A 13,389-nucleotide genomic window follows, 5' to 3' on the forward strand; every position below is an offset into this window, starting at 1 on the left:
ACTATGCTCAAATCTTCCAAGATACCAAATTCAGAATTCATAAAATGTACTTAAACAATTCTTATCATTATCATTTTTTCTGAGACCTAATGATTAGGGATGCACCAGTATATCTGCCGCTAATCGGTATCGGCAGATAAAAGCATTTTTCAGGACTCAAATTGTGTTATTTATTTGAGTAAACAATGACAGAATTGCAGTTTGTATGTTCTGTATTTATCTCTAGGATTTCATGACATAAAAATTTGAAACATGGAGCAAAAAGCAAAACTATCGGCAACTATCGGTATCCGTAAATGTGATTATAAGTAATTTAATATCAGTATCGGCACAGAAATTTTGTATCGGTGCATCCCTACAAATGATCAACAGTATGCTGTCTGTGTCTTCTTATATGAGTGCTAAGTAGTTTAAGAAAGAAAATCTAAGAGAGCGTTGTTGTTATATTGAAACATAACTGAGAGGTCAGTGAAAGAGCAGCTTTGAGCAATAAAGGTTTCCTGTAGGAAGATAACCTACAAGATGAGTCTTCTATCGGGAATCAAAGAGCATCTCATAAAAACATGTGAAACTGATCCAAATACTCCTGTTCCCTTTGATGTAATCAATACATCGAATTTTCTTTTCTGTGACAGTGGGACCCAACAGCTCTACTCTACACTCCATTTACTAGCACTTTTCAGCTTTGATTATAAAGTATGAGAGAAGAAGTGCATGTGCGGTAGAAAAACACCATCAGAGAGATGGCAAGAGAGCGAAAGAGATTGTACAAACATCAATTCCTTCAAAATAGGTAATCAAACAATACTTCAAAAGCATCTCAAAAGGGCATCAGTCATTGAGGGAAAGAGCATCATTACCACAATGCCTCACATACTGTAGAGAATCTTCAAAGTAATGCCTGACAGTACTTCTCAAAGAGAGTCAGTACTGCAGTATTTAATACATGGGTATATATCCATATCTCACAATAAGAGTTACTACCGTACCGAGTTGTGTTGGCTATAAAGATTCATCACCATATGATGCCTCCCACACTGCATTGGGTTTTCCAGATTGCAATGTTACAAAAAAGCTTAAATGTATTTTTAACAGGATTGTTTGATTTCTGTCAAACCTGTTAAAGAATGCGAAAAGGTCTGCACATCCAAAACACCCAGAATTGGGTTCAGGTGCTGAGCAACGAATGTTGAATAACACAAAAACAACGCCCCCTCACAATGCCCCCACACTCATTAAACTGCTCCCAATATAATTTAATAGTGCAACGTTTCGACCTTCAGGCCTTCGTCAGGCACGATGAAGATGTTCCTGATGTAGACCTGAAGGTCGAAACGTTGCACTACTAAATTATATTTGAACATTTTTAAGCAGTGTGCGAGCTTCTTTGTTGTTTTTTCTGTGAAACCTGGAATTTATACCATACTTTATTTTATACATTTATAGTTGCAGCACAAGCTAATATCTTATATTATTAGGGCTTTGATTTGATTCTGTTTTACACACAAAGTTATCCTATGACTTTAGAAGATACAAGCATATTTTATGACAAGTTGTGTCTCTTTTTATTCAGTTTCTTACAAAAGTCTGCAATTTGTAAATGTTACTATATCCCAGTCCCCATTAACTTTTTTTGTATGGAGAATGATTAATAATAAATACTTGCGTTCCTTGTAAAAAAATAAAGCTACAAGTTCAAAATGACATGAGGAACAGATTACAGATCTTTTTATATGAACTGTTTAAGCCCAGAATGGCCCAATGCTTTTAAATTGGAACAGAATCCTATGTGTTTAATTTGGATAAATTAAATGTTCTTTTTTTCTTCATCTTATTATCGTGTTGTTTTACTAACTTGTTGTTAAAAAAGGTAGTTCCTCAGAAGCTCCAACGTTGTTTGATCAACATTCAGCACCACGGACAGCGACACTCAGAAACTTCCACGTGAGCGGCACGCGCCATGATCTAAACATCTCCCTAAGCGCGCGGCAGAAGTTTCTCTCGTTTATGTCTCCAAAGAAACCGAGGGAGGCTTCGGGATCCGTCTGTCTGCGCCACCGGAGGCTGTAACGATTACGAATGGGCAATAAAGACACAGCTGCGGCTCGACGCTCACCCGCGTGCGCGCGCCCCGTGACCTGCGGAGACCCCGCCGATCCCGCCCGCGTAGCATGAGCCGAAGGAATGAACCGGAAAGAAACTGCAACTCGTGTGTGTGCTAACAGTGTGATATTTATATGGGGGCCAACGTTAGCTGACACAAGACATGTGTCTGAATCAGTCAAAAATCTATAATAAGAGTTTGTCGGGGCACGTGTGAAGTTTTACACTAGAATTGGACACAAATTATTTATTTATTCCAGCTTTATAAATTATTGTGAGCTTCATTATTGTTTTTTTTTTTTTGCACGAGTTAATCTAATCTAAAATAGTCGTGCTGCAGTGAGGGGTTTATTATGACAACTTCCCCATTATACCAAAGTTCATCGCACACGCACAATAAGTGTTCGCCCATAAAAACATACCATAGTCTATGCAATTGTCGTATATATGTGTAGACCTGTTTAGTATTTACCATAGTACAGTAAAATACTACTAGAGTTTATAAATTCAACACTGTTAAAACAGTACAATAGGCCTATACAAAACAAAGTGTAGTATAATTACTATAATATAGCCAGCCTAGCTACTTTTTCATATAATGAAAAAGGCTATTATATTTTTTTCACTTAATTAATTCATGTTACAGCGAACCTCACGAAAATTACCCATGTTTTTTTAAAATATTTTTTCACTTATAATTCATGATACAGCGACCCTTACGAAAAGTAACCATGTTTTTTGTGGTAAAAGTGTAGTAGGCTAACCATGTTTTACTACAGTAAGGGTTTAACTATATTTATTTTGAGGTAATCGTTGTTTTACTACAGTAACCATGGTTAATTTTCCTAAGGCGACGACTTTTACGTTAAAAACGTCCCTGGCGTGAGACGCGGGAAACGCGGTCTCTGAGGGCAGCGCGCGACCTAATCAATGAATCAATTGTGAGGCGAGTCAACTAGCTAGCCTGTGAGGCTACTGAATTGTTTAAAAATAAATACATTGAATACAGTAATATGAGCGACTTTATTCCCGTGAGTAGAAAGAAACTTTCAACATTTTTCTAAAACATAACCTTAAGTGTCGTTTAGCAGTATATGTTGATTGTAAGGGCGTTGCTAAGCTGTTGCTAAGATGTTCTGGAGGGGTCTTATGTGGTTGCTTACTGGACCGAGTCAAGATTCAACTATACGTCTTAATCGTATTCAGGTCTGCAATGCCTCACGTCCCTTCTTTAATGGTAATTTTTCTGCAGTTTTATCGGAGGCACGAGTAATTAAACCCATGTGTATGTTCCGCAACACAAACTCAACAGGACGAGCTACGTACCGAAGTTTAATACTTAAAGTATTGAGTTTACACAAACCAAAAACCCTAACCAATATTAACAGTGAAGCACAAAAACCTCAAGACCTGAGAGCCAAAGAGCGCAGAGAGAGAGAAAGAGCGCATGTCTCTCTCTCTCTCTCTCTCTCCCTCTCTTTCTCTCTCATAGCGTTCAGCAGTACGGACAGACTCTTCTCTTTTTCTCTCTCTCTTCAGTGGATACAGCAGGGAACAGACAGATCGCCTGTAGGATGGATTGTTAAAACTACCCTTGCGAGAATATTCATCTAGTCCCTTTCATTTCCTTGCCGGCACACTCTCTCGTGTACATCCATCTATCCATGTGTCCGGACGGGTTCTGAATCGGACAGAATGCGGATCCTGGTGCTGATTCCGCTGCTGTGGGGTCTTGGTGAGGGGGCTTTCCCCAGCAGTGTCCAAATCGGTGAGTTCAAGACTTTCAACATAAATGCACATGCAAGATAGATAGATAGATAGATAGATAGATAGATAGATAGATAGATAGATAGATAGATAGATAGATAGATAGATAGCAACAGTTATAATATATGTACTGAAAGTAGCCTTTTTGACGAAATGTTACTTCTGTTGGGTTCCATGTACTTTGCACCTGCACTAAACACCTTGATGGGTGTTTAAAACGGTTCTGCATCAGAACCACAGGTGTAATCAAATATAAATGGATAAATATTGAACTACTTTACTGATTCAATGTGGGAATTTGTAGTTACTGGAAATTAGTCTAAAAGTCTATTATATGAACAAAGTGAATTATTTATTCAGTGCACAGGGCCAAAATAATAGGTTTTACATTTTACAAAAGGTGCACCAAATGTACAAGGACTCTGTGTATGTAAAACATTGCAGTGTTCATATTATTATCTTTAAAACTTATAATGTAAAAGTTTATGAATTGGGAAAATTAAAATTAAATACCATAATTCCTAACGTAGGGGAGGATGTGTTCAACTCATTGTCTATAATATGAATGATATTAATTAAAAAATCAAATTTTATGATTTTTTTATTCAATGCACACAAATGTTTAGGTAATTGGTCTCAAATTTGTATGTGAGCATGCATGAGTTTCACCGGCGTTGTTACTGAAGGTATGATTGTAAATGAGGAAGACCGTGGTCTGAGCGCATATTGATTGTGAATTTGTACCTTTGGTCTTCAGTTCAGAGTATCACTGCAGTACTCTGTCTTACTTTGCTGGTGGGATACATCAAACCCTCTTTCGTCTCTGACTCCAAAGTTTAACATTTCATCAGATTCACAGCTCTGGGTCCAATTAATATCAACAGAGCACTACGGACCGGTGCCCACCCCCTTTCTTTCTCACACACACACACTGTTTTTGCGGGATGTCGTATGTGTGTGTGTGTGTTCAGTCACCGCATTGCTCATTGAGATGGAGAGACTCGCGCCATAATGAGATGCGGTCGCTGACTCGCGCCTTTGACAGCACTGCCGATGAAGTTAATACGCTAAATACAGACACATACACACACACAGAGAGAGATGCACACACACTCCGAATGCACAAATGCTTAACGACATTTACACCGCATTGCAATGCAATGAATAATGCTTGTGTTGTTCCACACAGACAGAGGCACGTAATGGGATCTCATAGAGCAAACGTCTAGCAAAAGATATAAAGAGGGGAGAATTAAAGCGGATATGACAGAATTGGACGTGACATTCGCTTTGCCAAGTGCAGACTGCTTACAGTGTGAACAACAACAAAGCTGATTTGACACCCAAGTAATTGCAATGGTTAAAGGAACAGTTCCACCAAAAATGAAAATTCTGCCATCATTTACGTTGGTTATATACCTGAAACACCAAATTATTTGTATCCAAAAGAAAGAAAGAAAGTCATATGGGTTTGGAATAGCATGAGTTATGTTATTTTTAGGTGAAGTGTTCCTTTACTTCTCACTCTTCACACTTTTTCCTCTCACTATTTTCAGGTGGTTTGTTTATAAGAAATACAGATCAAGAATATACTGCTTTCCGCTTGGCTATATTTCTACACAACACGAGTCCGAATGCAACGGAAGCCCCCTTCAACTTGGTTCCTCATGTGGACAACATCGAGACCGCCAACAGCTTTGCTGTCACCAATGCCTGTAAGTGATGGATGTCAATGAAAGTTCAGCCAGTCAATCTCAACTCAGTATGATATATTTTTAGTGCAGACTCAACTTTAAACAAGACTTCCTGAAGAGTGTAAATGCTTTCTTTGTTTGGTGCTTTCGATGATCTGTTTGATCTGACATGTCAACTTCTAGTTCAACCAATGGTGAAAGTTTGGGGTGGGACTATAGCTGCGTTTCCATTACCCTTCAAATTGCACAAATCGAAATTGCGTATTGAAAAATGCACCCACAGCAATTTCGTATAAACTCCTATTGCAAAAAAAAAAACGTTTTACGCTTGGATGAAGAAGATTTCAGGCAATTCGAAAAAGGAATCGCAAAACTGCATTGGAAACTATTTTTCGCATTTACAGGTCACATGACATGCGTAAAAGTAACATGATCATACGCATGTCGTTCTGTGCGGCACCATATGAAGTCTAACACACATGTCGCCATGGTTTCTGGAATGACTTAATATGCCACAGCAAAATTATGTTTTAGTTAGTAATGGGAGAAACAAAGCTTTTCGAAGCTTCGAATAAACTGAACCAATAATAAAATGTTTACAGGCAACAAGATCTAGGTCTAAACATGACACCTTCTACAAACAATTGCAGATATATTCACAACAGTTTCACGCTTTCATTATAATTTACAAATCATTAAATGTCATTAAATATTAGTATTATTGTGGTATGTCAGGTGATTAGATAGACCTAGCAGTATTGTTTTCCAAATTCTCAAAATGTTCCCAAACTATAGGTTTTGGTTTTTGAAGTCACTCATTATGCAAAAAACTTAAAATGCCAAATGACCAGCATACACAATAGTAGGGTTGGGTATCGATTCAGATGTTCCAGATCGATTCAATTTTGATTCGCAAGCTATCAGTTCGATTTCACGTCTCAATTTGATTTTCGATTCCGGATCTCGGGCTGGTTTTTATACTCGATTCTCAATTTAACTCAATGAATATAGATTTAATACAACTACTTTATTAATAAAAAAAGAACGATGAACAGACGTTCACAAGTGGGTAATTAATAAAAAGAAATTAAAAGCCACAACACTATCGTCGTTGTCTTGCTTGCTAAATCTAAAATGAAGAAGTGTGAAAAAGACTAGTAATTAGATTAACGTTAATCTTACGTTCAATGTTTGAGGAAATAAATATGAAAAAAATCGATTCGTGCTCTTTGAGAATCCATTTTGAATCGACCACGTTAAAAAAAACGATTAATCGAAAAATGTATTTTTCCCAGCCCTACACAGTAGACACATTTAATTTGATTAAAGGCGTTCTAAGCGAATCTGCGAGACGTTAGTTTTTGTTGACGTTTGAAATGTTTTCAAACAGACGGAGCGTAGCTAACTCCTCCCCCTCCCTTCCGTGCTTTCATGAACGCGCCCAACCCCCACCCCCAAATCCTTCTTGTCGTTTATTGGTTAGAATACTTTGTTATGGTTTCTGTTTGTAGGTTTGGCCACTGTGTTGTTATTGCAGTTTGTGGAGGCTGGGCTGTCTACAGAGATCGCGTTTTTTTACAGTTTGATCAGCGGACAGGCAGCAAGCAGATAGTGAGGAGATGTTTGCTGTATGGAACAAAAAATGTTTTATGGTCTAAAACGCGTCAATTCGCTTAGAGCACCTTTAATATTCATAACAAAACTAAGCCAAAATTAGGCTACGTTTACACGTGGGCGCCTATTTTCATAACCTCTCCAGTTTCAAAAATAACATTGTGCACACATGTCAGTTTTCCGAAGTGTGTTCATTTACACATACCCATTTATATATGCCGTCAAGAGCATGCCAAACCTGTAGGTGGCGGTGTAACGAGAAGCACAAGCCCATGTAAGCCAAATCAGAATCCCAAAAATAGCAACAACAGCAACAAATCACTTCCTCTTCCTCTTTTGAACAAGGTCGCACTTTTGATGTACGTGCGAGGTCTGGCGCATACTGTGACGTTGGCTGCCTAAACACTTGTTTGTCTCAGTTTACATACAAACGTGCAAACAAAGATTTTCAAAATCTCCACTCTGGCCGGAGTTTTTAGAAAGAATCGGTTTGAGAGGCAAATTCTCAGTTTGCGTGTAAACGAAGGGCGCAAACGAAGAGTAAAGTCTCCGTTTTTCAAAATAACTATGTACGTGTAAACGGGGCCTTAATAAAGCATAGTAGACACTGATTCATGAGTTCATTTTTAGATCAACAACCCCCTAGTGGTGAACCATCTGAGTTTCGAAACGTTTCGAAACAGTTATGACGTAACAAAGCCTCGTTTGCTAAAAATCAGACTTGAAACACACTTCGAACCAATAATTAAAAACTTAAAATTTGTAACGTTTTCGAAGCCTCATGAAGCAGTGTTTCAAAGCGACCATCACTGGTTTTAGTCGCATAACAACACTTACAGTAATGGAAACGCTGTCATTTCGCAATAGTTTTTGGTTGACATTTAAAAAATAAGCTAAAGTCTTGCACAAATCTTTAATGGAAACGCAGATACTAATAGGCAGTGGGCGAGAAGTTGTCTGTATTGCTTCATGGATTGTTTGGTTGCCTGTTGTTTTAGTTAGTGTTTTAGCTGGCCTACATATGATGCAAAGACAGCTGTGAATGTTTGGTCAACACATTGCACATTGTAACTAAACTCGATGTTAAAAGGGTTGACAGAGTTTTCTTAAAATGACTGCTGCATTAAAGGAACAGTATGTAGGATTGTGGCCAAAACTGGTATTGCAATCACAAAACTTGTGGCTAAAACTGGTACTGCAATCACACAACTGGTGGCCAATACACAAAATGACAACATAAACATCAGTTGAGGGCTGCAACTCCACTTTTTAAATGACAATATCCTGGCTGGACCACTGTTGTGAGTGATACAAGTATTTGAAATGAAAATGATTTCTTAATGTCTAGTGACATATCAGGGCCATTTTATGATTCATTGATATCCATTTCTTACATACTGTTCCTTTAAACAAATGTGAAAGTGTAAATGTATGCTTTTTGATGCTAAAACACTTGTAGTATTTTAAATATTCCAGCCATAGACTTTCTGAAGAGTATAAACGTGTCAACTTTAAACTCAGCCCAAGTTGCGAATTTGACAACCAGTGTGCACAAACAATAGCAGACAGGGGAGGAAACCTTGGTGCAGACTTTAAACACTGTATTTAAAGTAAATAAACATAGCTTGTATTGTCTAGTTCTTCACACCACCAAAAGTAACTGGGGCTTTAAATAGCCTGGACACCAAAACACAATACAAAGGTACCTTATAATGAAATATCATGGACTTTATCTGCTCAATTATGTGCAAAATCATGATTATTTGGGTAAAAATCATAATGACGATTATTTAACGCGATTAAACCATGCATTTATTTAACCTTTTTATTATGTACGTGTTGCAATTGGCTACAAGCGTCAAAGCAGTGGTGCCTTCGAAGTGCCTTACAAACACATCGGTCCAGCAGCACGCAATTTATATTTTAATCTCACAATATTTGTTTTCCCTCGATTATCTTGTTTTTGTAATTGTTTGAATCAAAAAATTGAAATTGAAAATCAAAAACGAGTCCTACTTTATATACGGAATACAATTCAGGTCAAAAATGTGAAATAATTTTACTGAACACTTTGATCTAAAGGTGTACGATTAAATGTTTGAAATTAGTTTTGTGGCAAAATTATAATAAAATAAAAATATTGAATAATTAAAAATTACATACATTTGTAAAATGGATGACGAATAATAAAAAACCTAAACGTCAGACCAGACTTATTTTTCGAGGGCGCATGATGCGAAGTTTGTCACATCATGTATGTAGCCCGTCATGTGTGTTGTTCATCATTTCAAAATATGTGTGCGATGCATCAAGTGAATATGTGCATCACGTGTCTTGTCAAAATAAGTGCCTGCTGCAGATGTGTCTAAAAGGTTTATGATAAAAGAGACGCTCGCATTTGCCAGATAATCTCATGCGTAATCAGAATTAAGTGAACATGAACGTCTCTTTTATTATAGATGGTTATGACGCATGTGCGGCAGGCACTTATTTTGACAAATTTTGATAACGTTACTTGAAAATAACACATATTTTGAAAACACGAGCAACACACAAGACACATATTTTGAATTCGCGCCACTCAGAAGAGCAGACACCAGCCGCCACGGCTCAAGAACCTTTACAGCTAAAAATGTTTTTGGCAAAAATCAATGAATAATTTTTTATTTTGAAGATATATGTCAGTTGTCAGAGTATAAGTGAAAGAGGGTGCCGTCGAGTTGAGTCGATCCCAGTTTAACCTCTCTTCTGCTGGATATTAACCTCTCCAGCTCTGGCACGCTGGGCCGGTCTGAGTCTGCAGAATCTACTGCTATACAATCATACAGCAGTGTGTGTGTGCGTATGTGTGTGTGTGTGTGTATCTCTGGCTCTCCTCCAGCTTCTTTAGCCCTCATCAGCCGCACAACAGTGACAGCTTTGGGACGATGTGTGTGAGAGAGATAGAGCGAGAGAGAGAGAGAGAGAGAGAGAGAGAGAGATAGAGCGAGAGAGAGAGAGGGAGAGGGAGTTGGAGTTAATGGTTTCCTCCTCGTCTCCTCAGGCTGTAGAGAGAATACAGACTTTCCTCTTTTATACTAACACACCTTTATCTGAGCGCTTAAAAGCACCGAGCAAAATCAATCTGTGAATGAGTTTCAGCTGCGAGAGAAGCAGCGAGGATCAGAATCAAGAGTTTCTTTAATGAAAGGGGAGGGATGAAGAAATGATGCGAATGATGTGCTGTCGAGGGCAGGAGGACGGATGGAGGAATGAAAGTGGACAGAGGGACGGAGTAGATGAAAGAGAGAGATTAAATGAAGGGGTGTGTTTTTGACCTTTGTCTGGAAGTAAATGTTCTGTGTGTGTGTCTGAGATGAAGAGATGTGGATGGTTTTAATTGCAGAAGTGTAATATTAATAGTAAAGTGTTTAAACAAACCATAACCAGAATGACAGGAATTAACACAGTACTGCCAAACACTATAATTGTATTATATTAATAATGTTCAAATTTATTCAAGACTTGCCACGGTTTTACAAAAGCTATCAGAGAAAGCTATCTAAAAAACTTACTGTAATGCTCTGTACGCACCAAACACGAACCATTGCGTTCCTCGCTCTATATTATATTCACTCTTAGAAAGGATGTGTTAATTTTTAGACATCTTTCTGCATTACGCTTTTAACACATTATGTGTAATTTTAACACATTATGTGTCATTTTGTGTTAATTTTGTAAAGTTGTAAAGTTGTAAAGTTTTGTAAAAGTAACACAAAATGTGTTGTTTTAATAATAACACAGAGATGGGTGGATTCTGAGCCAACGCATTTAGTGTGTTGTCCCAGAATCAACACAAATGTGTTGTTTTTAACACATTCATCCTAAGAGTGTTTAACTCACAGGATTTAACTTCCTGTCATGTAAAGAGTTTAATATTTTCAACTTGTGTGAAGATGCGTTTGAGGCAAATAGTGCGTGTTTTCATGCCAATTGCGCCGCCCAATGCGCGTCATTCGCTTACCCCGCGAACGTTTGCGTCTATACACATCTTTGCATTTGTATGTAATCTACTCATGCAAATCGTTAAATTCGCAGTTTGGTGTGTACGCCCCATGAGCCTGCGCGCTCGAAACGTTACCTTGATTTTTAAATAATTTTAGAATTTGTTCTCTCTTAATAACTATTTTAACCCCACAATTGACGAGGTTATCTCAATTTTTGAAGAGTTATTTTGTCAAAAAGAGAAAAAGTTATCTTGTCAACTAATAGAAAACATTTGCATGGAAAAACATGTTCCTTATGAGTTTTTATGTTAATCTGTCAATCCACAATTATCCACTAGATGGCCCACATACGAAATTGATAAAAAAAACTGAAGCAAAAAATTATTTATTAATTTTACACTCCATGTATGTTTTGATAATCGTTCTGAATCTGATTTCTAAAAAAATTCCTTCACAAAAATGCAATAATTTAAGCTTTTTGCTAGAATTTTTTATTTTTTAAGAAATATACCCAGATTTAAGAGTTTATAAGCAGAGAAAAAAATTATAGATAGGATAAAACGTTTTTTTTTCCCCCTGTTTTGTTTGTTTGTTTGTTTATTGTTTGTTTGAAGCAGAGGGTCTGTAATTTCATTTGATATATTTGTATGTTTTTATATTTTTAGAAGAAAAGTTTTCTGGAAGACATTTTGTGAAACTTTTGTGAAAATCACACAAAATGCTAGCGGGCAACTTTTCAAAAAAGGCTGGCGGGGAACGAGATAACATCAAGCAAGTCCTGCACTTTATTTTTTAATTCCTGCATGTTTTTTAAAACTGAAACAAAAATGTCAGACTCCATGTGGATGGAGATGAATCTTTGTATAGGTTAAGCATTTAGGACCTCTCAGAAAACATATAAATAAAGATAATTTTAGATGTTAAATGACTATTTAGAGCATTGGGATTGCTATACAAGCGCTTAATGTAATTATTTTTATGAAAACCTCAATTTCGACCCAAATCGATATTTATACTTTCTTTTCCCTGTAGCTCAAAATTACACCATGAGCATTTCGACTCATTTTGCCAGCATGGGTCACATGTACTGATTTCATGTGAATTCATACTGTTTTTAACGACTTGGCTAATTTGAATAAATTCATACAAACAAAAACTGATGATTAAAAAACCCCGCCCCTAACCCCAATGGCGCAGGGGCGAAAGCAAATCGTACAAAACCTTACGAATGTAGTCATACGAATTAGCTACCAAAATGCGTATGAATTTCCATTAGATGAGACCAAAAATGGTTCTTCTATGGCATCGCAATTAAGAGTACAACACACTACATGGTCTCTCACAGATTATTGCTTTCATAAAACTATAAATACACATTTATTTATTTTCATCATTTAGATTCTGGCATATTTTAAACACATAAACCATGAATATTAATCTTCTGCATTTTTCAAAGTTGACTTTATGTCTGTAGGTTACTGCTGACGTCTGTTGAGTCACACAATCTCCCTCCCCAACACCACTGTGCGTTAGCTCTGTAGTTGACTAATACATGAACCTGTCTGTGACCTATACTTGTGTTTGTGTGTTCATGTCTTTACAGATATGTAATAGTCATTATATCTGTGTGGATCTTGATGTCTTAAGATGGTTGGATTAATTCTGACTCATTCATTTAGTCGCCTGCAGCAATTGTCGTGTCGTTGCGTCAGAATGTTTGTGCATGTGTTTTAGCATATTGCTCACTTGGGATATGAAGTGATGTCTTGTGCAAGAATGAAGACGACATGCATAAGCCCGTGTACGGTGGCCCGTAAAGAAGTATTGGACACACAGGTCACATTTAAAATCTTTGAATGTCACTGCATTGGATAACGAAATATCCAAGTGACATTTAGTTTAAAGTAATTTGAAATACAGTAACACAAAAATCTGTTTAATATCCTCCTACTCAAAATTAAGACAAAAATGACTGACACTGTGGTTTTAAACATACAGTAAGGAGATGATCAACTGTACACTTGTAATGACACTTAAACTTGTTAAATTGAGAAGGATTGAGCTTCATACATTCACTAGTGCAATAGCATAAATCTCAGATTTGAAAATCATGGCGCATCACACACTAAAAGATATTTTATTAAGATTATCGTGCACTAGGTGGAACATTTCACATGATCTCACAGGGATGGGGATGTAAACAAATGAAGATTGTGACACATTTA

At 37.1% G+C, this 13,389-nt stretch overlaps 1 protein-coding gene across 10 annotated transcripts in view; it reads left to right on the forward strand.

The window, feature by feature from the left end:
- The first annotated feature begins 3,617 nt into the window (after window positions 1-3,617).
- The window catches only part of gria4a (glutamate receptor, ionotropic, AMPA 4a), a 120,051-nt gene continuing 110,279 nt past the window's right edge, over window positions 3,618-13,389 (forward strand). For all 10 annotated transcript variants that reach the window (XR_010542750.1, XR_010542749.1, XM_065280405.1 and 7 more), the window contains exons 1-2: window positions 3,618-3,871; window positions 5,427-5,585. Coding sequence is in view for 8 of the 10 variants with exons in the window: in XM_065280405.1 (XP_065136477.1) it covers window positions 3,799-3,871; window positions 5,427-5,585 (232 nt within the window). In the remaining 2 variants the exon portion in view is untranslated. The remainder of the gene's footprint in view (window positions 3,872-5,426; window positions 5,586-13,389) is intronic.

The sequence above is a fragment of the Paramisgurnus dabryanus genome, chromosome 8, assembly GCF_030506205.2.
Source record: "Paramisgurnus dabryanus chromosome 8, PD_genome_1.1, whole genome shotgun sequence".
NCBI classification, from domain to species: Eukaryota; Metazoa; Chordata; class Actinopteri; order Cypriniformes; family Cobitidae; genus Paramisgurnus; species Paramisgurnus dabryanus.